The sequence below is a fragment of the Pristis pectinata genome, chromosome 7, assembly GCF_009764475.1.
Source record: "Pristis pectinata isolate sPriPec2 chromosome 7, sPriPec2.1.pri, whole genome shotgun sequence".
Lineage (NCBI taxonomy): Eukaryota > Metazoa > Chordata > Chondrichthyes > Rhinopristiformes > Pristidae > Pristis > Pristis pectinata.
In genome coordinates, this window is record NC_067411.1 from 39,544,399 (window position 1) to 39,571,013 (window position 26,615).

Below are 26,615 nucleotides of genomic sequence, written 5' to 3' on the forward strand. Positions count from 1 at the left end.
GACTGCAGACAGTGTTGGGAATCAGTAACCTGGCACCTGTCCAGGAAGGTGCAGAGCCACACAACAATCTCTGATCTGCCGTGCGCCACATTTCTCAGCAACAAACACAATTGGACTATTCACTCTGGGAAATGATTACAGCCAACTCAATTCTACTTTAAATTTAAAACAAAAATCATGATTTCCTTGATGCTTATTCATTATACTGCGTTACATTTGTCCATAATTTATTACAAACATACCATTTAGACCTATTAGAAACTGTTAATATTAGTCTCTGTTGGTCTCTTTTAGCATCTTAATTGGCTCTTAGATAGGCAGAGAATGGAGGGATATGGACCATGTGCAGGCAGAAGGGATTAGGTGTCATTGGCTTAATTAGTTCAAACCAACACTGTGGGCTGAAGGGCCTGTTCCTGTGCTGTGCTGTACTGTACTGTTCCAGTAGAATAGGCAGTACAAAAGGAAACTCTTCAGACCACAGATTCAGTGCAAGCTCTTTCAAAGGTAAACCAAGTTAGGCCAAGACTCGTGCATTTTCCTTTCAGTTTATTTCATAAATTCTAACCATACAGGAGACACCTATTCGGCCCACTGGGTAAATGCCAGCTCACAGAACAATCCCATTCCCTCACTTATTTCCCCGTAATTCATTCTCCCACACATGCCCATCAACTACCTCCCCCCTCCCCCATTCTCCCACCAGCTATTTACATCAGGGGTAATTTACAGCAGCCAATTAATCTACCAACCCGCATGTCTTTGGACAGTGGGAGGAGATCAGAGCATCTGGGGGAAATCCACGTAGTCAGAGGGAGAACGTGCGAACTCCACACTGACAACACCCAAGTCGCTGGAGCTGTGAGACAGCTGCACTACCTGCAGTTCCATTGTCTCTCCTAATTTCTCATATTTTTGTTGTTTTTGGTGGGGGAAGAAGAGATATAAACACAAGGATCAAATCAAAATCAAACAAAATATCCATCTGAGATCGTGGGCAGGACAATCTCACAAAGTGAAAAGTTTTTTAAAAAATGGTTTGGAAAAACATTACCTGAGGGCCCTCTACAATTATATGAGAGAAATACTTACTTGAACCTTTAATAGAGAAGGCAATGATTTAAAAAAAAGAAAACTGCATTAGACTGATGCTATACTCTATGTGCAAAGTGCTTCAGGGCAAACACATTCAAAGTCTCTCCTGCAGCCCCTGTAATAAGCAGCATATATCAAGACACACAGTATTGCATTTCCAATCACTTGATTTCCTCACAGAACAAGCAAGCATGCAAGCTATGAAGAAAACAAATTATTAAACTACTTAAAAGGTAACCAGAAGTATTGACTACCTGAACCCACCACCAAACCACTTCAGGGTGGCAACTCATTTCAAAGCAAAAAATCCCTTCGTTTTTGGGCAACACACACGTAGAACACCAACACCAAGAAAACAGATTCTGGCATACCATTTCTACAACTAACCCAGCCGCTGAGTATAAATAAGTGTCTTCCACTAGTTTGTGTGGTTGGGGCTGGCTTTGAAGCGGAATTTTCTTCTTGTGCTCAGACAGTACAGGGTGTTGGGAAGAAAGGTGGGGGAGGGAAGGAAGAAATTCCATGCACCGTTGTGTGTGAAGGCTAGACTTGGTGAACTGGCTGGTGTTTCCCCAGATGCTCAATTTTCTTTGTTTCTGTGCAAACCGGGAGGTGTTTAAAATGTTTTATATCATACTTTCCAATATATCAAATGTGCTGGTGAAATATGACAACACTGGTTAGAATCTGTGACCCTAGGGAAATTGACCTTAACAACACAAAGCCGGGGCAAGTACAATGGTTGTGCATTTTGTGATCAAAGCCAAATCTTGGTCCCTGCCATTCCTGTCTTGGAGCAACTGGGATCAGTCCCTTGGTGCTCGTGTTCTTCACCAGCTGATTTGGGCAGCAGAACAGCACTGGAGGTTACAACCACAGGCTGGGATAAAAGGAGAATTCAAGAGTACTTGCTCAAGAGAATTGCCCAAGGGCTCATCTAACTAGAAGTCAATCAGTTTGCATGTGTCTGCCTGTCTGTGTTAGTATCCACAGTGTGTGTGCATGTGCATGTGTGTTTTGAATATACATGTGTGCATATTTATTGTGATGACCTGCCATGCCTACTGATCTTTGCTATTGATTAGCTCACTGTCACTTATATCAGACAGCAACTTTGGAGAATTACTTGCCGTGAACGTTGACTCCAATAAAGGAGACAGTTCCTTCAGAGGAGGAGCGGGGGCAAGTGGACGTAACGAGGAAAACAATAAATTAGAAGTTATGTTACCAGTTGCTGGCCACCGTTACATTCTGGTTGATAACCTTGTACTGATGCCTTGGCAAATAAAGATAAACTTAAGGACCTCACAGATTAAATACAAGTCCACATTTTAACAATGACAAATACTTCTAAAAATGCAAAGCGGAAAACTCAAACACAGATATCGAAGCACAAGAAAGGGAAACATTTTCACGTGTTTTCTAAGGGTTTCAAGTGTCATCTTGATGTGCAACTACAGCAACAGGCTCTTTTTGTTTAAGGGCATGAAATCTTCACAGGACGTGACAGATTAGCTTGGGGAGAGCAGGGTTAAGGGGGATGATCTGCCGGGGAGTGAAAGAAAGGATATGCTGCCAGAGTCGGGGTGTACCTCTTGATTTGTTGCCGTCTCTGCTGCGCCATGAATGTCTGTTCGATGCTGTGTCATGGACTCTGCACCTCGGGGAGATGACGACCCTGGTGAAGCTGATTGCTAAAGATGGGGAGTTGGGAGAGAAAGAAACATGTTTTCAGAAGTTTGGTCACAATGCAAACTACTCCTGTTGAAGACAGTGCCTAAAACACTCGGGGAAGCAATTTTCTATCTTTTGAAACCAAGACTGATTTCACTATTTTAGAATATCCACAAGAGTTAAACCCAAAAGAATAGGTACAAAGTGCCACACAACAATCTGACAAAATTTGCCCAATAACACATCCATTAAACTAGAAACTTCAACATTCTTTGCCTCTGAAAGACACATGTAATTCTTCCTTAATTCTTTGGGAATCTTGTTGAAAACAGCTCAGTTTCCCATTCCCTTAAAGTCTTAACAAGGAGGAATAAACAGTACGATTAGCAGAGAAAAGAAAATGCCAGGTACACAACTTCTAAAACATGCAGTGCTCCCAGACAGTGTATCAATTTTGACACAGTCTGACAAACCTCTTCATCCTGATAGTTTATTGGAAACATCCAGAAGTTTTCCATTACAATTCCAGTTGAAGAGCTCCCTTTCCTGCTGTCTCGGTCCTATATTCAGTCAGTGTGCAGAGCACCAATGTCAGTAAACAGTTATCCAGCATCACCATATGCTTAGTGAGGCTCGTAACAAGATACCTGAACCTATCAGCTTTCACCAGCTTTAACACTGTCTCCATCAGTTGGCAGGAGAGGTAGCCAAAGTGATTTAGATTAGAGAAAAGCAAAATCCTGCCACCACTAGACATCGGAAATAAAAACGGCAAATGGTGGAAACACTTAACAAGTCAGAGAAACAGAGAGAAACTGAGTTAAGTGAGTTTCAATGGCCATTCTTCACAAACATTAATTTTGTATCTCTAGCTAAGGTTGCTGACTAACCGGTTTAAAAGCAACCCGTTTAGGCAGCACTTTTCACCTCCTCAGGTCATCCCAAGGTCCCTTACAGCCAGCGTAATAAAATGTAGCTACCATTGTAGGAAGAATGTGGAGGAAATTGCAGCAGCCAATTTGCACATAGCAAGCTCCAACGAAGAGCCATGTGATTGAAGGATAAGACAAAATCAGGAGGGCACTGGGCAGAACTCCCCTCTTCTCTCCAAGAGGGACACAGGATCTTTCACATCTTGCTGCAAGGGAAGACAGGGCCTCTAACATTCATCAGAAAGCAGCGCAGCTTCCCCCCAGTACTGCTTTGGGGTGTCCGTCTGGAGTTAGACTTGCAGCCACCAGTGTGCTACCCACTGAACATCATTTTGAAACTGACTGCCTTTTAAATAAAACACTAAGGGAACACGAACAGTGTTATGCTTTCCTTCAATGAATACTCTAAAAATACTCCCTTAGCTGTAAAGTGCTTCAAGATATTGAAAGGTTGTAAAAAAAAACTATAGATATACAAGATTATTTTTCCTTAGAATCTCCCTTGTTTAAGCTTTTCATCCTGTCCTTAATATATAGCTTTGTTTATTTTTGTGCTAATTGTGGTTTCTTGTAAAAATTGTATGTTTAATTTATGTTTTTCTTACGAATACTGCTTATCTGATACTACGTGCTTATGATGTTGCTGCAAGCAAGTTTTTCACTGTACCTGTGCATACAACAATAAGCTCAACTTTGACTTTCAGTGTGAAATTTTGTTCAATGTCTCTAAGAGGTGCAGATGGGTATTGCAACTTTAAATAGAATCATGCTATATGTTAGCCAGCACATCCAAAAAGTATTCATATCCAGGTGGATGAAGAGGGACCAAACTTAAAACATAAAGTCAAAGTCTTTGTAAGATTATAACCCGCTTCCATATCTACCAAGGCGAGCACAGTAAATACCAATGCTTCATTAATAATGGATAGAGGACTGAGCTTGAAAAGTCAGTGTCATTGTCAGAATCTGCCACTCAGCTGCTCTGAACGCTGCCCACATCATGCCCCTTGCCTTCTCAAACAGGATTTAATTTTCTCAACACCACAGCCGCAACCCATTGGACTGAATTTTTGGTTTCAACAAAGCACTAAGGCCGTTCTTTTGGCTCTGGGGCTGGCTTCTTAATTCTATTCCATTCTAGCAAAGCTGGTAAACACTTCCTCAATTATTTAAAGTGCAGCTCAATTGACAGTGTCATGAATAAAGGATAGGTTGGAAAAAGTGCCTAACAAAGACAAGGAACAAATCAGCAATCATTTTAATATCATCTGACAGATGCAAGTTGTCAATTTTAACAACTCCACTTAATTTTACAAACAAAATATTTAAGTAATGTGTGTCCCTGAAAAAAAATGTCAAGGGCTGAATTTGTTTCTGATAGTACACTTGGAAAAGTCCTCTCTCACTAGTTCTCCTGCTGCTTTTTAATAAAAATCATATTAATTCAACCCACACACTCCACCTAGAAGAATTAACCTTCAAGCATTCTAAGGAGCGGTTTTAAAAGCTATTGAGAATCCAAAGGAGCTGAAAAAACAGCATAAATCATTACCTATCACTGCACTCTATGATAGAATGTCTGCCCTGCTGTTTGTGATAGTATAAGGAATGCAAGTATAATGTTTTTTGGAAAAGCTCAGTTGATCAAGGGCTTAATGGGAAACAGATTCACAAAATGCACAAAGGATTTGCAGGATAATTGGTGTGAGCTGTGGCCATAGGTTCCAAATCATTAAATATGAGTTCAAATCCCACAGTGGAATCTTGAAGACGCAAACAACATAACATGGGTTGACCACCTCTGGCAGTACTGTGGGAGACGGAATCAGGTAACACATTACGTTGGTGCCCTGTCAGCCCAGGGCACAAATACAAAGAGCTGGTGCCCTAGCCATACTTATTCCTCAGCCAACATCAACGAACAACATTATCCAGTCAATTGTCTCTCCTTTGTAGGTGTTGCTGTGTACAAATTGGCTGCCACATTTCCCTCATTACATCAGAAATATTTCACTAGGTTGGAACCTGCTCTGGAATGGGCCAAGGTGTGAAAGGCACTGTACAAACATCAATGACTAGTTCAAGACTGAGATCGAAAGCCTTTGGCGTCCTAGGAGAATCAAAAGATATGGGACATGGTGGAAAAGTGGAGTTGAGGTACAAGATCAGCAATGAGTTCCCCGTACCTGTTCCTATTTACTGGAGTAGTTCAGTAGACCAATGCATTTGATAGCATAAAAGGAGACCTTTTGGCCCATTGTGCCACTTCTTTGAAAGGCAAATCAGTAAGTCCCACTTCTCCTGCTCCAATCACCATGTACCTCCTGTGAAATACTGCACAAGTTTAAGAACAAAAGTAATAGAAACAGGTGGAGGCTATTCGGCCCCTCGTGCCTGGCCCACCATTCAATAAAATCATGGCTGATCTTCTACATCAGACCCACTTTCCTGCACTAAGCTCATGTCCCATAGTATCTAAAAATACATTGAACTGTCTTCAATATACCCAGCCATTGAGCATCTAAGGTCTTCTTAGATAGGGAATTCCAAAGATTTGCTAACTTCTGGGTGAAGACATTTCCTCCACGCATTTCTTAAATTTTCTAGAGGTGTTTAAGAGGCTCTTAGATAGGCACATGAATATGCAGAGAATGGAGGGATATGGACCATATGAACGCAGAAGAGATTAGGTGTCATTAGTTTAACTAGTTCGGCACAACATCGTGGGCCGAAGGGCCTGTTCCTGTGCTGTACTGTTCTGTGTTCTAACTTTGCTCTCACAGGCACCTACAATGTGCCCTTTCACACTGTTCCATCTTTAGCGCTGTATCATATTTCTATCCCATCAACATTTTACTTTTTAAAAGTTCATTCTTAGGCTGCTGGTGTTGCAGCAGGGACAGTCTTTATTACCCATCCCATGGTTTGCAGGCTAGGGATTTCCAGGATTTAGACCTAACGATTACGAAGGACCAACAATATATTTCCAAGTCAGGATGGTGTACGACTTGGGGGGAGAAAACAAAACAGGATTTGCCGGCAGTGTTATTCCCATGCACCTGCTGCCATTGTCCTTCTGGGTAGTTGAGCTCAGGGATTTAGGTGTTATAAGGGGTGAAGCTGGATTGCTGTTGTTCGCTATCCATTGCTATGCTCCTTAATGATTTTCGCTTAGCATCCAGAATCTCTTTATTGGCCAGATTTTTATTTCTGTATCGAAGGGCATGAGACTCCCTTCTCCCCACAAACTGTGAATCTCTGCTGTCACTCTGTAAGCAGAGTGTCATGGAATAGTGCAGGCCCTTCAGCCCAACTAGTTCATGCCAACCATAGTGCCCACCAAGCTGGTCCTATCTGCCAGTGTTTGGCCTATATCCCTCTAAACCCCTCCTACCCATGTACAGTGGCATGCAAAAGTTTGGGCACCCCTAGTCAAAATTTCTGTTACTGTGAATAGCTAAGTAAAAGATGACCTGATTTCCAAAAGGCATAAAGTTAAAGATGACACATTTCTTTAATATTTTAAGCAAGATTACTTTTTTATTTCCATCTTTTACAGTTTCAAAATAACAAAAAAGGAAAAGGGCCTGAAGCAAAAGTCTGGGCACCCTGCATGGTCAGTACTTAGTAACACCCTTTTGGCAAGTATCACAGCTTGTAAATGCTTTCTGTAGCCAGCTAAGAGTCTTTCAATTCTTGTCTGGGGGATTTTCACCCATCCTTCCTTGCAAAATGCCTCTGGTTCTGAGAGATTTTTCAGCCATCTTGCATGCACTGCTCTTGAGGTCTATCCACAGATTTTCGATGATGTTTAGGTCGGGGGACTGTGAGGGCCATGGCAAAACCTTCAGCTTGTGCCTCTTAAGGTAGTCCATTGTGGGTTTTGAGGTGTGTTTAGCATCGTTATCCTGTTGTAGAAACCATCCTCTTTTCATCTTCAGTTTTTTTTAAATATACAGACAGTGTGATGTTTGCTTCCAGAATTTGCTGGTATTTAATTGAATTCATTCTTCCCTCTACCAGTGAAATGTTTTCTGTGCCACTGGCTGCAACACAAACCCAAAGCATGATCGATCCACCTCCATGCCGAACAGTTGGAGAGGAGTTCTTTTCATGAAATTCTGCACCTTTTTTTCTCCAAACTTTCCTGCGTCCTCACCACAAAATTCAGTGTCAGAAGTTTGCAAAGGAACATCTAAACAAGACTGATGCATTTTGGAAACAAGTCCTGTGGACTGATGAATTTAAAATAGAACTTTTTGGCTGCAATGAGCAAAGGTATGTTTGGAGAAAAAAGGGTGCAGAATTTCATGAAAAGAACACCTCTCCAACTGTTAAGCACGGGGGTGGATCGATTGTGCTTTGGGCTTGTGTTGCAGCCAGTGGCATGGGGAACATTTCACTGGTAGAGGGAAGAATGAATTCAATTAAATACCAGCAAATTCTGGAAGCAAACATCACACCGTCTGTAAAACAAAAAGCTGGAGAAGAGGGTGGCTTCTACAACAGGATAATGATGCTAAACACACCTCAAAATCCACAATGGACTACCTCAAGAGGCACAAGCTGAAGGTTTTGCCATGGCCCTCACAGTCCCCCAACCTAAACATCATCGAAAATCTGTGGATAGACCTCAAAAGAGCAGTGCATGCAAGACGGCCCAAGAATCTCACAGAACTAGAAGCCTTTTGCAAGGAACAATGGGCGAAAATCCCCCAAACAAGAATTGAAAGACGCTTAGCTGGCTACAGAAAGCGTTTACAAGCTGTGATACTTGCCAAAGGGGATGTTACTAGGTACTGACCATGCAGGGTGCCCAAACTTTTGCTTTGGGCCCTTTTCCTTTTTTGTTATTTTGAAACTGTAAAAGATAGAAATAAAAAAGTAATCTTGCTTAAAATAGTAAAGAAATGTGTCATCTTTAACTTTATGCCTTTTGGAAATCAGGTCATCTTTTACTCGCTTAGCTATTCACAGTAACAGAAATTTTGACCGGGGGTGCCCAAACTTTTGCATGTCACTGTACTTATCCAAATGTCTTTTGAATGTTGTTATTGTACCTGCCTCAACCACTTCCTCTGGCAGCTCATTCCATATATGCACCACCATCTGCTTTGCCCCTCAGGTCCTTTTTAAATCTTTCACCTCTTGCCTTAAACCTATGCCCTCTAGCTTTTACTTCCACTTCCCTGGGAAAAAGACCACGTGTGTTCACCCTATGTATGCCCCTCATGATTTTATACACCTCTATAATGTCACCCCTCAATCTCCTACGCTCCAAACAATAGTCCTAATGCAAGGCATTTGAACTTGGGCTCCTCCAGTGCCATAGTTTATCCCACACCCATTGACTAAGTTCAGTTTCTGGATCGAGGGAGAGTAGACACTGGCCAAGAGTTAACAACCCTGTGGCTAACTCGAATCTGATCAGGAATCATGGAACATGGAACAGTTTGGCACAGGAACAGGCCCTTCAGCCCGCCATGTCTGTGCTGACCACGATGTCAATCTAACTAATCCCATCCGCTTGCACATGGTCTATACCTCAGTATACCCTGTCTGTTCATGTGCCGGTCTAAATGCCTCTTAAATGTTGCTATCATATCTGCTTCCACAACCTCCTCGACAGCGTATTCCAAGCACCTACCATTCTCTATGTAAGAAAACTGGTCTCAAATCTTCTTTAAACTTTTCCCCCTCTCACCTTGAGCCCATGCCTTCTAGTATTTGACATTTCCATCCTGGGAAAAAGACTCTATCTACCCTATCTATTGAATCAACAACAACTTACAGCACCCTTGTCTAGCAAGATGTTCCAAGATGCTACTGGCTACAGCCTCTGTCCACTGGGGAATGGCCCTTAGGGGACAATGTGTGCACTCCAATACAGAGTAAGAACTTTGTGCCACGTGTCCACGGCAACCCCGCAAAAGGTTTATTTAATATACAGGAAAATTCCTTCTGTGCTCATATCTTTATTCTGTCTTCATGTTTAAGAAGTAGGATATTTGTTGATGAAACACATCACAATCTTTCACCCAACCCTCCCTCACCGCAAGTCTAGCTGAAGCACAAAATGAACTGGGTCTCAAACACCCCTACCCTATGCAGGAGGGGGTGAGACAGCTCCTGGAGCCTGCTCAGGTATCCAGTAATGATCAGGACCTTCAACCTCACTGTGTTGTCCACCCGAGACAGAAGCATATCCTGCAGACACTGCAGGAGAAGGACTCGATGGATACTGTGGGGTGGTTCCCTGAGCAGACTGTCCAGACCATCTGGCAGAATGCCACATCACCAGAACTCACCAACAAGCACCAAGACTTCACTTGGTTGGCGGTGAGAGGGGCCTTCCCAGTCAGATCCTTCCTGCTTGGTCGAAACATCAGTCCCAGCGCATGCTGCCCCTGGGAGGACTGCGCTGGGGATGAGACAGACGCCCACCTCTTTGCAGACTGTGGGTTTGCGAGGAGGGCGTAGCGAAAGGTGCAAGGGTCCTTGTCACGTATCATCCCCAGCAGCTGTGTAACAGGGGATTCTCTGATCTACAGGCTGTTCCCAGGGACACACACAGAGACGGACATTAACTGCTGCTGGAAGGTCATCAGCTCAGTGAAAGACGCCCTTTGGTCTGCCCAAAACTTGTTGGTCTCCCAGCACTGCGAGATGTCCGTAGGGGAACGCTGCCGACTGGCACATTGCTGTGCTGAGGGACACACTGAAGCTGGGTTGTATATAGTTTGTTTTTTTATGATGAATAAGGTTTATTTTGGAAAAATAAAAGAAAAAGCATGCTTTCCAAAAACCCAGGCTGACACTCCAGTGAAGGCCTTGCAGATGAGACATTAAACTGAGGTCTCCCAACTGGCTATAAAAGATCCACAGCCACTCGCTGGAAGGAGAGAGAGGGGAGTTCTACCCACTGCTCTGGGCTAATGGTCACGTCTCAATGCACATCTCTAAAAGCACATGATCTGGCTATCTTTATATCCCTCTTCGTGGGAGCATGCTGTGCACAGATCGGCTGCCACCTGTAGCAAGTGCCTACATTTAACAAGCCTTGAAGTACTTTAGGGTGTCCCAAACTCGTGAAAAGTGCTCTCGGAATCCACTTCAAATAAAGCAGCTCACACACACTCTATATTACATCAAATTCAAGTCACAACAGATCAAATCACCTCTCCTCCAATTCAAAATTGGAAAATTTCCTACCTCCTTTTTTTCCCCACTTTACATTCTTTCAAAACTAATGCCTGGCATCCTATCATAACTTGATTTATTGTGCCTCCTCTCCTATTCGACAACAACTGGTATTTATATAGCACCTTTAACATTACAAGGTGCTCCACACTAAATTTGACACTGAGCTACATAAGGAGACTTTAGGGCAGATGACCAAGGTAGGTCTTAAACGAGGGGAGTGTAGCAAAAAGGCAGAGGGTTTTAGGGAGGGAATTCCAGGGCTCAGGATCTTGGCAGCTGAAGGCACGACTGCTGGTGGGGGAGTGATAGATACAGAGGTGTGCAAGGGATGGAGAACAGGAAGAGAGGAGGCTTTGTAGGACGAGAGTATCAAATCTCATATTTAGTGAATCAGGATCCTGTCAGCAGTCATCTGGGTGATGGGTGAATGGGATTTGGTAGCAAGTTAGGAAGTGGGTAGCAGAAATTTGGACACGTACCAGGATCTGAAGACTGCAAGGTAAGAATTTTGTCAGAACAGCACAGGAGGTGGCCTTGCAACCCCCTCCACCAGAAATCTTCACTTGGACTCCCCAATCTTTAAAAAAAAGTTGGGAATTCATCTAGAACATTCCTGTGCTCCATCTCTTCGCAAGGTGCCAGCTCTTGCTGAAATATATTTCACACGCTATGAGCACCCATTGGTATATAGCACATGGGTATTCGTCTTACGAGATTAAATGCAATCTATTTCACTCTGTAAGGAAACAATTAAGACACATCCCACCCTCTCCCAGTGTCTGGACAAAACAAAAGCACATCCAACAACAAGTAGCAGTCATTCAATTCTTCACATGGTTGTCAAGGGACACCAGTCCTGAATGGAGAAATCCAATCTCCCTACGACTGGCTCAAAAGAAACCAGGGATCAATTCAGCATGGCTTGGCTGGGTTTAAACCTGTACAATGCCCTTACCCAAGTGATACCAAAGCACAGCCCTGCTTGTATTAAAAGCAAAGAAAATACCATTTTGAGCAAATGCTACTATTGATCATGCACGAGTTCAAGTCCCCCTTCAAAGATCAGAACATGTAATCGAGGTGGACACTCTCAGTGTGACCACAGCACAGAGGTATCCTCCTCCAGATATTATATCAAAGCCCTGTCTGATCTCTCAGATGGATGTACAACATCGCCAAAGCACTATGTCAAATAAGAACAGGAGGGTCATGAGCCAATACTCATCTCTCAACCAACTAAAACTGATAATCACATGGCTTTTTGTGGGCGGTCACAATGCACAAATCTGACTTTGTATCATTTTGTGTTACAAAACTATTTCAATGGATGTAAAAGTGCTTTGGAGCATGAACTGTGGCAGAGAAATGCACATTTTCTTTCTTTCAATGCCTTCCATTTCAGGTGCAGTTGTCTTTAATCCTAATGGTTGCTTGGTGCGTCCTCTCCCAGTTTCAGTCAAGATCGACAGCACCACTCAAGCCCACCATCAACGAAGACAAAGGGAGCAGGCACACAGGAACACTGCAATCTCCAAGTTCTCTTCCACGTCACACAACACCCTGACGAGGGAATGAACTGATCTTTATAGATTTCTTCATTTAACTCCAGAAGTTGCTGGCAGTTTAACTGTGCATTGCAAGTGACCACTGACAGTTTTGCCATTGGTTTAACCCTTTTATCCAGGGCAATACACTGACAGGGTGAGATGTAGCAGTGAGGCGGGGCTTCTGTTGAACATAAATACTGGAAGAGGCCTACTGAGCCAAATAGCCAGGTTCTGTGGAAAACAGATATAACTGAAGATGCTGGAATCTGAAACCTGAAGCAAAAACAGAAATGCTGGAAGAACTCAGCCAGTCAATCAGTATCTGTGGAAGGAGAAACCAGTTAATCTTTCGGGTAAGTGACCTTTCCTCAGAATTGAGGGAAGGGGTGTCAGTTTTTAAAAACAGAACTGGGGGAAGGAGTGAGGTAATTTATCATGCTAATATTCCTTTTTCACCATATAGTCCTTTTATTCTTGCACCTCTTTCCTCCTCCTCCCCCATTCCCCCCCCCCTCCCCAGCTCTGCTTTGAAAACTGCAACCCCTCTGTTCTTCCCCCCAGTTCCAAGGAAGGTCCCGGACCTGAAATGTCGACTGGTTTCTCTTTTCCCAGATGCCGCTTGACTGGCTGAGTTCTTCCAGCATGTTTGGTTTTTGCAGCCAGATTCTGTGCTGGAAGGTTGTAGGCAATTCTCTGCAAAAGGTTATTAGGTGATGATGAGATGCAATATCACTGTACTGCCTCCAGCAGCCTATTTCATATCACAACAGGAGGTGAAAGAAGACACTGTAGTTCCTTTGAGGAATAGTTCCATATATTATTAATAATAGCAGATGCCCTGGAGCAAGTTAAAATTAGCCTTCCAATATCAGCATGCAGGTGACAGCTGGAGCAAGGCCCAAGGTTCACTCATACTGTCTGGAGCAGAATGTCTCCATCTGACAATCGTTCTCAACTGATCATTAATAACTAACAGGGTGCACAATGCAGTGGTTAGATCACTAAGTTACTGAACTGGTACCCCAGAAGCCAAGGCTGGTGATCTGAAGACATGAGATTAACGCTCACCAAGACAGTCAGAGAATTTAAATAACTGTTGATTAAAATTTAGTTTAGTGCATTAAATAACTCTGGAGAAATAAAAGTAGGAGTGACCATGAAACAACTGGATTGCCTTAAACATCTGTCTGGTTGATGAATGTCTTTCAGGGAGGCAAATCTGCTCTGGCCTGGTTGTGACTCCAACCCATAACAAAGTGGTTGTTTCCTGAAATGGTCCAGCAAGCCCCTCGGTTCAAGGGTAATTGGGGAGGCTAATCTTGTCAGCAATGCCTGCATCTCTCGTCATACTGAAGAAGGGGTCATAAACTTCTAGGATGCTCAGACTAACTTTCTGCTCACTTTGTAAACCTCCAAGACCCCTGTACTCCTCCTGTTCTGGCCTCTCATGCAGCCTCAAACTCCAAGCCTCTATCTTTAACTTCTGAGTCCCAAAACTCCAGAAACTCCTCTGCCAACCTTGGCCTCGCTTTCCCCCTTTAAGATCTACCTCTTCGGGCATCCTTTTCTGTCAGCCATCCTAAAATTGCCATACACATTCAACAACTCCTTTCCTTCGATAGTGAAACCTCTGAGTTATTTAGACAAGGTTAGAAGCACAATTCAAAATCACAGTTGTTGTTATTAGTTTGGTAATTGCTGACTGGCCTACCTCATCTTCCTTGCCCTCTTGCTTTACATGTTTGCCCTTTTGTTTTCAAACACAATGCTAGCAGAGGAGCAGGGGCATGGATTAGTCAGTTGGACATGCATCTCCAGCCATCAGGCGTTTACCTGTGCTGTACACTGTACCACAGTGCCATCTTCAGGCAACATTCCCCGACTTGCGTCTGAACTTTCATCCACAGCTCCAGAGGAGATCACAACTGGTTCTACTGCTTCTGGTTCAAAAATGAATGTGAAAACTCAGGTGAACCTCCCTCAGCGCACAGCAACACAGTTAGTAGAGCTGCTGCCTCACAGCTCTGGTGACCTGCAATCAACCCTGACCTCTCATGTGTGTACGGCATTTGCATATTCTCCCTGTGACCGCGTGGGTTTCCCTCAAGTGCTCCGGTTTCCTCCCACGTCCCAAAGACATGCAGGTTGGTAGGTTAGTTGGCTGCTATATGTTGCCCCTACTGCGTAGGTGAGTGGTAGAATCTGTGGGAGTGAGGGAAATATGGGTTAAATAAAATGGGATTAATGTAGGATTACTGTAAATGGGTTCTTGATGGTTGGCATGGACTTGGTAGGCTGAAGGGCCTGTTTTTGTGCTGTATGACTCAATGAACTCTATGAACCGTAGGGTACCATGAACTTACCTCAACACCTAGTCTCATCATTTCTCTTCAATAAAAGGACATATTTCTACAGAACAGGACAACACTAAAATGACTGTGTAGTCACTGAGGTAAGGTAGGAACAGAATTTGGCCATTCTGGCCCATCGAATCTGCTCAACCATTCAATCATGGCCGATTTTTTTTCCTCAACCCTATTCTCCCAATAACCTTTAACCCCCTTACCAATCAAGAACCTATCAATCTCTGCCTTAAATATACCCAATGACTTGGCCTCCACAGCCGTCTGTGGCAACAAATTCCACAGATTCACCACCCACTGGCTGAAGAAATTACTCTTCATTTCAGTTCTAAAGGGACATCCCTTTATTCAGAGGCTGTGCCCTCGGATCCTAGACCCTTCTACTAATGGAAACATCCTCTCCACGCCCGCTCTATCCAGGACTTTCAGTATTCAGTAGGTTTCAATGAGACTCCCCCCTCATCCTTCTGAACTCCATCGAGTACAGGACCAGAGTCATCAAACATTCCTCATACACTAAGCCTTTCATTCCCAGGATCATTGTCATGGACCTCCTCTGGACCTTCTCCATCTTTCCTTAGATACGAGGCCCAAAATGGCTCACAATATTCCAAATGATGTCTGACCAATGGCTTATAAAGCCTCAGCAGTAAATCCTTGTTTTTATATTGAGCAATCCAATTCATGCACAAAATCCCTAAAGTAGCAGTTCAATAATGATCAAGTGATTTATTCTAATGTTGGCTGGGGGTAAATACTAGCTGCAGGACCTTGGGGAGGACTCCCCTACTGCTCTCTGAAGGGACGAGATCTCTATAGGATCTTTTGCATCCAAGAGAACATTCAAATTCAGCGACTCTGATAGAGCTGCACTCCCTCAGTAGTGCTCTTCTGCTCGAGGCCAGAATTTCACAAAGTGGGACTTCAACCAGTAAACTGAGAAAAGCACAAACTGCTGCGAGAACTCAGAGGGTCAAGCAGCATCTGTGGAGGCAAAGGGATTTTTGCTCCAGATTCCAACATCTGCAACCTCTTGCATCTCCAAACCAAGAGACAGTGGAGTGCAGTGAACCAAGGCTGGATTCTATATCAATACAGCTACTTTTAACATGCACCTTGCAAAGACATTCCTTAGTTTGCATTGTTATTGGTACATTCAACTGACTTGCTACAAACACAGAGACTGTACTTCGGGAAGGAGAGAAGATTTCACTCCCACCGTCCATAACCAGTTCTCTCTCTGAAATGTAAAGAACCGAATTAACAGAATTGAAGTGGCAGCCTGATCACATCCAAGAAGAAAATGCTGAACCGGATTAGACTAGGAAATGTAAAACATACTGCCAGACATAAAGTAATAATTGGGTCACACAGGTAACTATAAAACTACACAAGAGCAAAAAACTGCCAAAGTTGGAAACTGAAACAAAATCAGGCAGCATCTGTGGGACATCAGCATCACTGCTGTTGCCTGGGCTGCTGAATGCTTTTCTGCTTTTGTACAAAACTGCATTATTTACCATCTGGGATAAGTTCTGTTCTCTGTGATGCCCTGGCCAATATTCATCCTGATCCATCATTTAAGGAGATCACTTGATCATTATCACACTGCCGTTTGAGGGAGCTTGCTGTGTAAAAATTGGCTGCCACAATTCCTACATTACAAGTAGTGAGTGAACATAATAAAGTGGCTTTAAAAAAAAATCACTTTAGAACACAGCATTTTCAAATATTCATGCCTTTACTTTTATTCGTAACAATAAGAAGAATATTGCTTCTTCCTATACACCATTCCCAGAAGTTCTTCAAGAAGTAATGTAAAAATGAGCAGTAATCAGGTTTGGTAATGTTGGTTGGGATAAATATTGGCCGGGACACTGGGAGGACCTCTCTTGCTGTTCTTCAGAACAGTGTGGGATCTTTTACATCTACTTGAGGAAACAAATGGGGTCTTGGTTTAACTTCTCATCCTAAAACGATGGCCCCTCCAACAGTGCAGTCCTGCTGGCCTGGGTTTGTGCTCAAGTAGGACATGAACCCTCAACCTTCTGACCCAGAGGTGAGTACACTGCTCACTGAAGCAGGGTGCATGGGAACACTGAGACTCAAGTCACTATGACTAAAATTAAGATGGCTTAGGCTTGGTGAGAGTGGCCATTCTTGTGCTTTCCAAAAAAATCCTTATCCCAGTCTCAAGAACAAGTAGGGGCAAATTCAATTGGGAAAAGGGATCCACTACACATTCTACCAAAATATTAAGAATAAGAACAGAAATAGAAAGAGGAATAGGCCATTTAGGACTTCATGCCTGCTCCACCTTTCAAGACAATCATGACAGATCTTTTACCTCAGCACCACTTTCCTGCACTGGCCCCAAATGCTTTGATACGTCTAACATCCCTATCTTTGTCTTGAATATACTCAGCCACTGAGACTCCAATGCCACCTTGGGTAACTATTTCCAAAGATTCACCACCCCTGGGTAAAGAAACTTTGTCTTTGTCCTGAATGGATTCCTTTACTTTGAGGTTCTAGACAGCCCAGCCAAGGATAACATCAACTCTATACATTTCAATGAGATCACTTTTCATTTTTCTAAACTCAAGAGAGTATTGCCACAGTCTGCTTATTCTCTCCTCACCAACCCAAGAATCAATCTAGTGAACCTTCAATGCACTCCTGCTGTCACAAGTTTATCCTCCCTTACAACAGGGAGACCAGACCCATGCACAATATTTTAGATGCAGTCTCACTAGAGCCCTATATAATTGGGGCAAACATTGTCATTCGTGTCCCCAAATATTTTTGCCTTTTTAGTTGCTTTCTGTCTCTGCATGTTAACTTCGTAACTCACATAGAAAGACATCCAAGTCCCTCTGAACACTGACGTCTTTCAACATCTCACCATTTAAAAAGAGAATTCCCCATTTTTATCTTTTCCACCAGAGTGTATGACCTCAGATTTGCCGCATTATATTCTGTCACATCATTTTCAATTCACTTATCCTGTATATATCCAATTGATGCTTCTCTGCATCCTTCTCACAGCCCACACTGCCACCTAGCTCTGTATCATCAGCAAACTTGGATTTATTACACTTGATCCCCTCATTGAAATCATTGTGAAAATCTGGCTCCTCAGCGCCAATCCCTGGGGCATCCCACAGGTCACACCCTGCCAACCTGAAAGCATTGCACCTTGCTAAATAGCACCTCAAGAATGCTTGCAAAGTCTAAAGATTTTGGGTACTTACATCTCCTTCCATTACCATTTGGATCTCACAATCTGCCGTTGGACTAACATCTTGGCGCATTACCCAGATCGGTTCTGCGGGCTCGTCAGGAGTGTAAGGCGATCGAATGGTTCTAGTCTTCACCTCTTCGATCGCTTCCTTGATGTCCTTAATGGCTAACGATATGGCATCCCTTTGTTCTCTGGTGTGCCTCACGACCTCGCCCAGACCCGTGGAAGATGCAGAGCACGAGTTCAGAGCCGAGGTGGGGTCGTCATTCTCCGAGTTCTGTTCGGCCTCGGGCATGTCCTCGGAGACCTGGCCCAGGCTTTGGGAGCTCATGCTTTCTTTCACCTCAGCGACGATCTGGTCAATGTCTTCTTCCTGCTCGTAGCTGTCCATGCGCGGGTAGGGCGCAAACTCGGCCTCCTTCTCCGGGCTGTCCGACTCGTTGTCCGAGCGCTCGTCATAGTGGTGCAGCCTGGCACCCAGTGCCTCCTTGCGGTAATTCTCCGCCTCCTCCCTCTCCTGCTGGTACAGCTGCAGGTTCCCTCGCCCGCCCGGCTCGGGAGCCTCTGCAATCTCCTCGTAAACGTGCTCCTGGGCCGAGTAGTCGTCGTAAGGCTCGGCATACTGCTCCTCATCGCCGTGGCGGAAGGCCTGGTGGGTGTAGACGTAGCCCGCGTAGGCCGAGCTCAGGAGGCCTTCGCGGTCCACCACGCCGAATCGCAGGGGGCCTGGGAGGGCATGGGAGGCAGCCGCTTCCGCGTGCTCCGACTCGGCTTGCTCTGTGTACTCCTCTGCCTCTGGGCGGCAGTGGACGGCGTAGGACCTCTCATCCTCCTCACTCTCAGCCAGCCTCTCCCGGGAGCCGAAGGGCTCGGCCTGGGTGCAGAGCACATCCCCCTCTGCCCTGTCCGTGTGGTTGTGGAAGCCGCTCTCGGTGCTGGCCGACCTGGCCAGTGGACCCTCCTCGTCGCCTGCGTGGGCTCCCCGCTTGCCAACGGCGCGGCGGTACTGCCTGGCCCCTTCCTCTGCCTCCTCCTCCAGGTGCTGGAGGTCGGCCTCCACCGCCTCATTCAGCTCCCCGCTCCTGGACTCCTCATCCACCACGTCTCGTGGCTTGTCCATCTCCGAATCCCAAAGTCTCGTACGCCTACGTGAACTGCATCCCGTTGGCAGAGGCTGGAACATAAACAGCAACAAAACAGAAAGAAAGTAAAGACTGTATCGGCGACAATTGGCAAAAAATACAGCTTCTTCATAGTGTCAGCACAAGCACAATGGGCCAAATGGCCTCCTCATTCTCTCTTCTCCCCTTAAAAGTCTGAAAGCACGTGCTGAGACACAGAATACTGACTGGATAATAATAATATAATTAAGCAGAGTCAACATAAAAGGACAATGAGATCTGACAAAATGACTGGAGTTTGGATTTAAACCAAGGATCAAAATCTTTATATTGGAGGAATTATTCAATGGGAATATCTTTTTTGAGGTCAGAACCAACAGCATATCTATAAAGGCCCGAGAGCACGTGCCACCAGACTCAAGGACAACTTCTACCTCGCTGTTATCAGACTCTTGAACGGACCCCTCGTACGCTAAAGGCTGAACTCTCAATCTCCCAATCTACCTTGTCGTGGCCCTTGCACTTTTTGTCTACTTGCACTGCCTCTGTAACTGCTATATTCTGCCATCTGCTTTCTTTTTACTACCTCGATGTAATTATACATGACATGATTTATATTGAATGGCAGGACAGAGATGAGGGACTGAGTGGCCTACTCCTGCTCCTATTACGTTCTTATAAAGCAAGATCCCGCAAGCTGCAGAGACACAGGAGACTGCAGATGCTGGAACCTGGAGCAACAAACAATCTGCTGGAGGAACTCAGTGGGTCAAGCAGCATCTGTGGGAGGGTGTCCTGATGCAGGCTTTCAGCCAGAAACATCAAAAATTCCTTTCCTCCCACAGATGCTGCCCAAACCCATTGCGTTCTTCCAGCAGATTGTTTGTTGCTCCCACCAGCTTTAATATGACATTGACCAGATAATCCATTTTAGTGGCATTAATTTGTTTATTCTGGATGTGATTTAGAAATGCACGGTCTGAAAGGGCAATGTAATTCAGTATGAATGATCAATCTGTACTTTAGTAAATTAAATTGAGCCATAAATACTGGCCAGGAATCCAAGAACTCCCGTTTTTCTTCTTTAAGGAGAGAGTTAGCAAGGTGGTTATGTTACTGAATAAGTATCCAGAGGCCAGGAGTATTCACCCAGAGACACAGGTTCAAATCTGTGTCACCACCCAGAGGGTTTACAGTCGTCATTAAATTAATTTGTATTGAGAAGCTAGTATCAGTAGTGGTGACCATGACACTACCCAACTGTCATAATAACCACCTGGATACCTGACACAGGCCATCTTACCAACTCTGGCCCCCATGTGACTCCTGTTGAATGTTGTTGAATAAAGACTGACAAATCTTCTGGAGCTGACAGCTTGCATTCTAGGATTTTAAAAGAGGTGGTTGCAGAGATAAAGGTGCATTGGCTCTGATCTTCCAAAAATCCCTGAATTATGGAAGGGTCTCAGGTGAAACAAAACAAGGAGCAGAGCCACTAGACTAACACCAGTTACCAGTGAAGTGTTGGAGTCCATTATAAATTAAGTAGTAACAGAATAATGAATGGATAATAATAATATAATTAAGCAGAGTCAACATGAAAGGACAATGAGATCTGACAAAATGACTGGAGTTTGGATTTAAACCAAGGATCAAGATCTTTATTTTTTTTTGAGGTCAGAACCAACAGCGTATTTGTAAAATTCAGTAAAAAATTCCTGTCCGACACATTGAATGAGCCCAATTCCATCACAGTGGTCTAGAAATTCATTGCACAGCAAGGTATTTTTGCATGGCATACAATGGTATTTTATGGAAAGGCTGATGCATTACTACTTGAGAACGTGAATGTGGACAAAATGTTTCTGGGCTATCTGTGCTCAGGTGGTGTCTGGGCACAAGCACCTGTTAATATTTTTGTTTAAAATTATTTTGTACAAGTGTGTCCCGTATAGAAGGCATTCATGCACAGGCAGGTTTTTAAATGCTCTTGCTTCTGAACAACTTAAAAGGAACCTGCATGCCAGGTTCAAGGCTATGGACTCCTGCTGTAGCATTTCGACCCTAAATGCCAAGAATTCCTTCCTCCCTCACAGATGCTATTCGACCCGCTGAGTTCCTCCAGCAGACTGTTTGCTGCTCAAGATTCCAGCATCTTCAGTCTCGTGTATCCTGGACTCATGTACCTGGTTCACCTACACAAGGTTCCCTTAAAGTTTTCTAATTACCTCTTGGTCCCACGCATCCTGCCTCTCAACTTGTCTCAATCTGGCTTCCCACCATCCAACACTGGCCAGATAATTACCCCTCCTCAGCAGCAAAACAACTACTGACCCCATAAGTTAAGCATGATCATCCTCAAAGCCCAACTCCTCTCATGGTTCTGATTTCCAACACCCATCCTCAAGTACCAAAACCGCTCCAACCAGGCCTCTTTCTAACCCCAACCCGCAACCTGGTGCCTTGACATACAGCACATGCCAGCATGAAATCCACACGTGTTTGTTTAATGCTCATTTCCTAGCATACAACAGTTATATTGCTCATTTCCTGCATACTGCAGGATCATATCAAACAATCCTTGTAACCTCAAAGCTAATGAGGCAACGTAAATGGTCTGGTAGCAATTTATTTCAGATGTCCAAATTTTGCAAAGTTTTGCCTTGTATATAGTTCTCACTCTTTCATCCACGAAGGTTGACTTATGACACGTCTCACAGGATCTCCCAACAGTGAGAGATGGTCACATCAGTTGAAAAAGTCACTTTGCCATTTATGTTCATGTACAACTTCAAACTTCGCTTTAACTGCAGCACCGCCACTATACCAATCTGTGCATGCGTTATAGCTGTGTGTTAAAAAGCTGCTTAAATTGGCAAATCTCCATTGATAACATTATGTCTGCATCTATACACATCTGTATCTAAGTGGGCCTAAACATAGACAAGCTTCGATGTCCACGTGTGTGCATGCATGCGCACGAGTTCGTGCTCACACACGTGTGCAGAAGCAGAAACACCACGAGGCAGCAGTACACCTTCATGTGATGGAAGTGCTAAAAATACCATAAGCTAAACTTCACCTTCCAACTTTAGATGTTTGTTGTCACAAACCTCCACCGTGTTGTCTGCCTTCAACCATCTGTTGCTGACACCTTCATTCTCTCCTTTAACCACTCCAACTCTCTCACTGGACTCCATCTGCTTCAGCTCATTTACAAAACCATCCATAGCCTTGTCCCCCTCGACCTCTGTAGGCTCCCCAATACATCTCCAAACCCTGAATCTGGCTGCCTGCCCATCTCTCAACTTCATGATTAACAGCCTTGCCTTTGACGGCTGAGTCTCTGGAATGACCAGCCTGATCCCTTCTGCCTCTCCATCTCTCTCTCTCTCCACTTTAAAGCACTCCTTAAACCAAACATTGGTCATTCATCTTACTATCACCTCCTGTGGCTCAGCGTTGAGTTAGAAAATAGTGTTAGAGAATATCTCGATGGCATTTGGGATGTTGGCACAGTTGGTACATGACACGCTGTAACAGAACAAATGCTCCTGTCCTATTAAACAAGTCAGGCCTACTTTCTGTAACTGAGTTAGCAGGCTTGGAGATGCAAATAAGAACAGATGGAGCTATGTAGGAAAGGTTTAACTGACCTGTTGGCTCCAGAATGGGCAGGCTGTGGAATTGCTATAGGGCACAAGAGGCAAGAGAACACAGACTTGTTTCCAAAGCAATTAACTTCTGCAGAAATGTGGGGAGAGGTGATGGGTTTGTGAACATAAACGGACAGGAGAGGAAGAGTAGCCTGTTGAGTACAAAGGACCTAGGGGGGAGCAACACACTGACTGACTGGTCCGATAGAGGGGATGTTTTGTTATGATTGGTTATGGACCAAGGGCAGGTGTCTCATTCCAGCTGGATGAAGAAGTAATAGTTAAGCGTTTGTAAATTGGTCAAAGTGCTGATCAAACAATATGTAACCTTAGAATCTGTATCTGGGTAAATTCCTTGGACGTGCTTGAATAAACACAAAGGAGCTTGAGATCTAACTGACTATTGCTGTATGTGGAGGGTGACTGAACTCCCACAACACTCAGTGTCAACTTATTTCGATTAGTAACACTTCTGTGAAACACCTCATTGTTCTTGCCACATTAGGTACTACATTGATGCACATTGCTGTTGTTCTCCCATATACTGTTCCACAGAAAGTCCTGCCCTCCACCAACCCTTATCCATCCTAACCCATTCTGGTTCCTGCACCCCTAGTCTTCCTATAATCTCAATCCTGGTGTTTAATCCATTGACGGCTTTGCCCTTTCCCAGTGGCACAAGCCCTTTCAGCCACACAGTGACTCCCTGCCCACTGACGAGCTCCCAGTTATGACTATTGCCTCTTGGCGAATGACAGGTAGCAATTTGGGCACTACCACTTCTCAACTGCGCCCCCCCCGCCCCCCAAAACTACATTCAGGAATCCCTCTCAGAGCTCCCCCACTTCCAGGTTCCTCCTCAAAACTCATCCCTTTTCCCATGCTTTCAGTTATGAGAACACAAAAATAAGTAGCAACAGGAGGCCACTTAGTCCAGAAACTGCCCAACCATTCAACAAGATTATAGGGAGAGTTGAAGGGAACATGCAGATAATAAATGGGCTTGGATTAATGTGAATGGGTGTTGGATGGTCTGCATTGAGTTGATGGACCGAAGAGCCTGTTTCTGTGCTGCATGACTACGATTCTAAGATCATGGCCCATCTGATGGCAGTCTCGATTCCACTCCCCTTTCTGGTCCCAATAACACTTCCCTAAAGACCAGATCTCTACCCAGCTCAGCATCGAATGTACAATGACTCTGCTTCCATAGCCTTCAGAGGTAGAGAATTCCAAAATCTTTTCCCCATTTCTTCTCGTTCAACTTGGCACCAGTTTTTCTGAGACTTCCTCTAGGAAGTATATTAAAGGCAATACCTTTAAGGTTGCAAGAACTTTATCACACAAAATCTGACTGTCAATTCACAGCTACTTGAGCAGTTGACCAAACATTTAGTGAAGGGATAGGGTTTCTGGAGCCTCTTTAAGGAGGACAGAGTGGTAAGAGAGATTTAGAGAGGAAATTCCCACCATTAACTCAGACAAAGCTGTGAATGATTAAGTGATTAAGTTGAGAAATAATCAAGAGATCAGGATTGGACAGCTTGAAAGACAAGGAGTAATATAATAAGAAAGGGTAAAGATATGGAGGGTTCTAAAACCCTGGATGAGAATTATAAATTTAGTGCCAAATAAAATGCAAGTCATTGTTAACAGTAGCTGGGGACAAAAGCAATATCACCCATAAATGCCCTTTCTCCCATTATGGGTCCATCTGTACTCAATGGCCGAAACATTCTTTCAGCTTATAACATGCAGTCCTGTAGTGCCTTTGGCCATTCCAAAATGTCTCAACCCATGAAATACAGACAGTCCTCTGGTTCTGGAAGGGTTCTATTCCTGGGAACAGTCCATAAGCCGATATTTCTAAGTCAGAAACGGTGTTTTCCATAGTAACCCATATCATATTGTTCTACATACATACACACACACACACACTTGCTATAATTCTTTCATTTCATTGAATAAATCACCCTAACACAACCCATAATTAAACTAATGGAATATATACTGCATCCAATTGTTAATAAATACCATGAATTTTTTTTAATATTAGCTTGAAAAATGCTTTAAAAACATATGAAGAATTTGCATAAAGTTGGATTTCCACAAGTCGGGTCATCCATAACCCAGGAAGCCTCTGTACTTTTGAAGGGTGGTCATAAGTTGCTACATTATAAACACAGCAAGCAGTTTGAGAACAACAAGCTTCCACCAATGAAATGAGAACAGATTTACCATTATTTTGGGAGTGCAGCACCTGACTTGGTGGTACGGGGCTGTGGTGAAGGGGGTGGGTTGGGAAGAAGATGATGAAGAACAGATGGGAAAACACCCCTCGTCTTCTTCTGGGATTTGGGATTTTTGTTTTGCATCCATCAGACAGGGTCCAGTTGAATATATCATCCGAAATGTTGCATCTTTCAACAAGGGGGTCAAGTTCAAGAGATTGTTAGATAAGCATATGGAGGAATTTAAAATAGAAGGATATGTGGGAGGAAGGGGTTAGTCTTAGGCGTGGTTTAAAGGTCGGCACAACATGGTGGGCCGAAGGGCCTGTAGTGTGCTGTATTGTTCTATGGAGGAGCAGAAGTGTGACAGAAATGGGCTCTGATGTTTGGAAAGTAATATACAGCTGCTCAAAGAGCTGGATGTTACTGAGGGTCTTAAAAGAAGAAACGGTTGGAGAGTAATTCAGGGAGAGAATTCTAAAGAATTTATGTTAACTGTACAACTTACTGTTCTCCATTTCAAAAGGTAGCAGGAGATGCATTCAAGGGGAAGTTGAATTAACACACAAGTGAGAAAGGAATAAAAGAAAACATTTTGATGAGGAATTGAAGGATGGGAGGAGGCTTGCACGGATGATAAACACTGCCATCCAAGATGCAGACACAGGAGACTGCAGATGCTGGAATCTGGAGCAACACAAAGCACTAGAGGAACTCAGCGGGTCAGGCAGCATCTATGAAGGGAAATGGACAGTCGATGTTTTGGATCGAGACCCTTCATCTGGATGGACTTGAGTCCAGGTGAAGGATCTCGACCCAAAACATCAACTGTCCATTTCCCTCCATAGTTCACACCTGACCCACTGAGTTCCTCTAGCACTTTGGGCCAACTGGCCTGTTCCTATTCAGTTGACTCTCTGTCAATGACTGAGGGCACAGCCACCAATGGGAGGTGAGGTGGAGGGTGAAAAACGGTGGTCACTTAAGAGGCAAGAACCACAGGAACCTTGCTTTGGGGCTTGAACTGAGAAAAAAACAGGACAGGGACAGTAACAGCACTAGATCCAACTCCATAGCTCACTGAAAGTGGTCATGCAAGTAGATAAGGTGGTAAAGACGGCATAAGGCATGCTTGCCTTCAACGGTCAGGTCATTGAGTACAAGAGTAAGGAAGTAGTGTTGCAGCTATACAATACTTTGATTAGGCTGCACTTGGAGTATTGTGTGCAATTCAGGGACCCCCCCCCCCCCCCATTACAGGAAGGATGTGGAGACTTTGGAAAGGGTGCAGAAGAGGTTTTCCAGGATGCTGCCTGAATTAGAGAGGAAGAGCCAGTAGGATAGGTTGGAAGAACTTGGGTTGTTTTCTCTGGAGTGTCAGAGACTGAGGGGAGAACTGATAGAAGTTTATAAGATTACAAGGCATAGATAGGGTAGAAAGTCAGAATCCTTTTCCCAGAGTAGAAATGTCAAGTACCAGAAGACATGCATTTCAGTTGAGAGGGAGAAAGTTTAAAGGAAATATGTGGGGCAAGTTTTTTTGTTTACA

The 26,615-nt window shown here is 44.0% G+C and overlaps 1 protein-coding gene across 3 annotated transcripts in view; it reads right to left on the reverse strand.

The window, feature by feature from the left end:
* The window catches only part of LOC127572341 (amyloid-beta A4 precursor protein-binding family A member 1-like), a 136,271-nt gene that overhangs the window by 64,325 nt on the left and 45,331 nt on the right, over positions 1–26,615 (reverse strand). For all 3 annotated transcript variants that reach the window (XM_052019485.1, XM_052019483.1, XM_052019484.1), the window contains exons 2-3: positions 18,069–19,232; positions 2,688–2,789 (exon numbers count right to left, since the gene is read on the reverse strand). In XM_052019485.1, coding sequence (XP_051875445.1) covers positions 2,688–2,789; positions 18,069–19,178 — 1,212 coding nt within the window. In that variant the 5' untranslated portion in view covers positions 19,179–19,232. The remainder of the gene's footprint in view (positions 1–2,687; positions 2,790–18,068; positions 19,233–26,615) is intronic.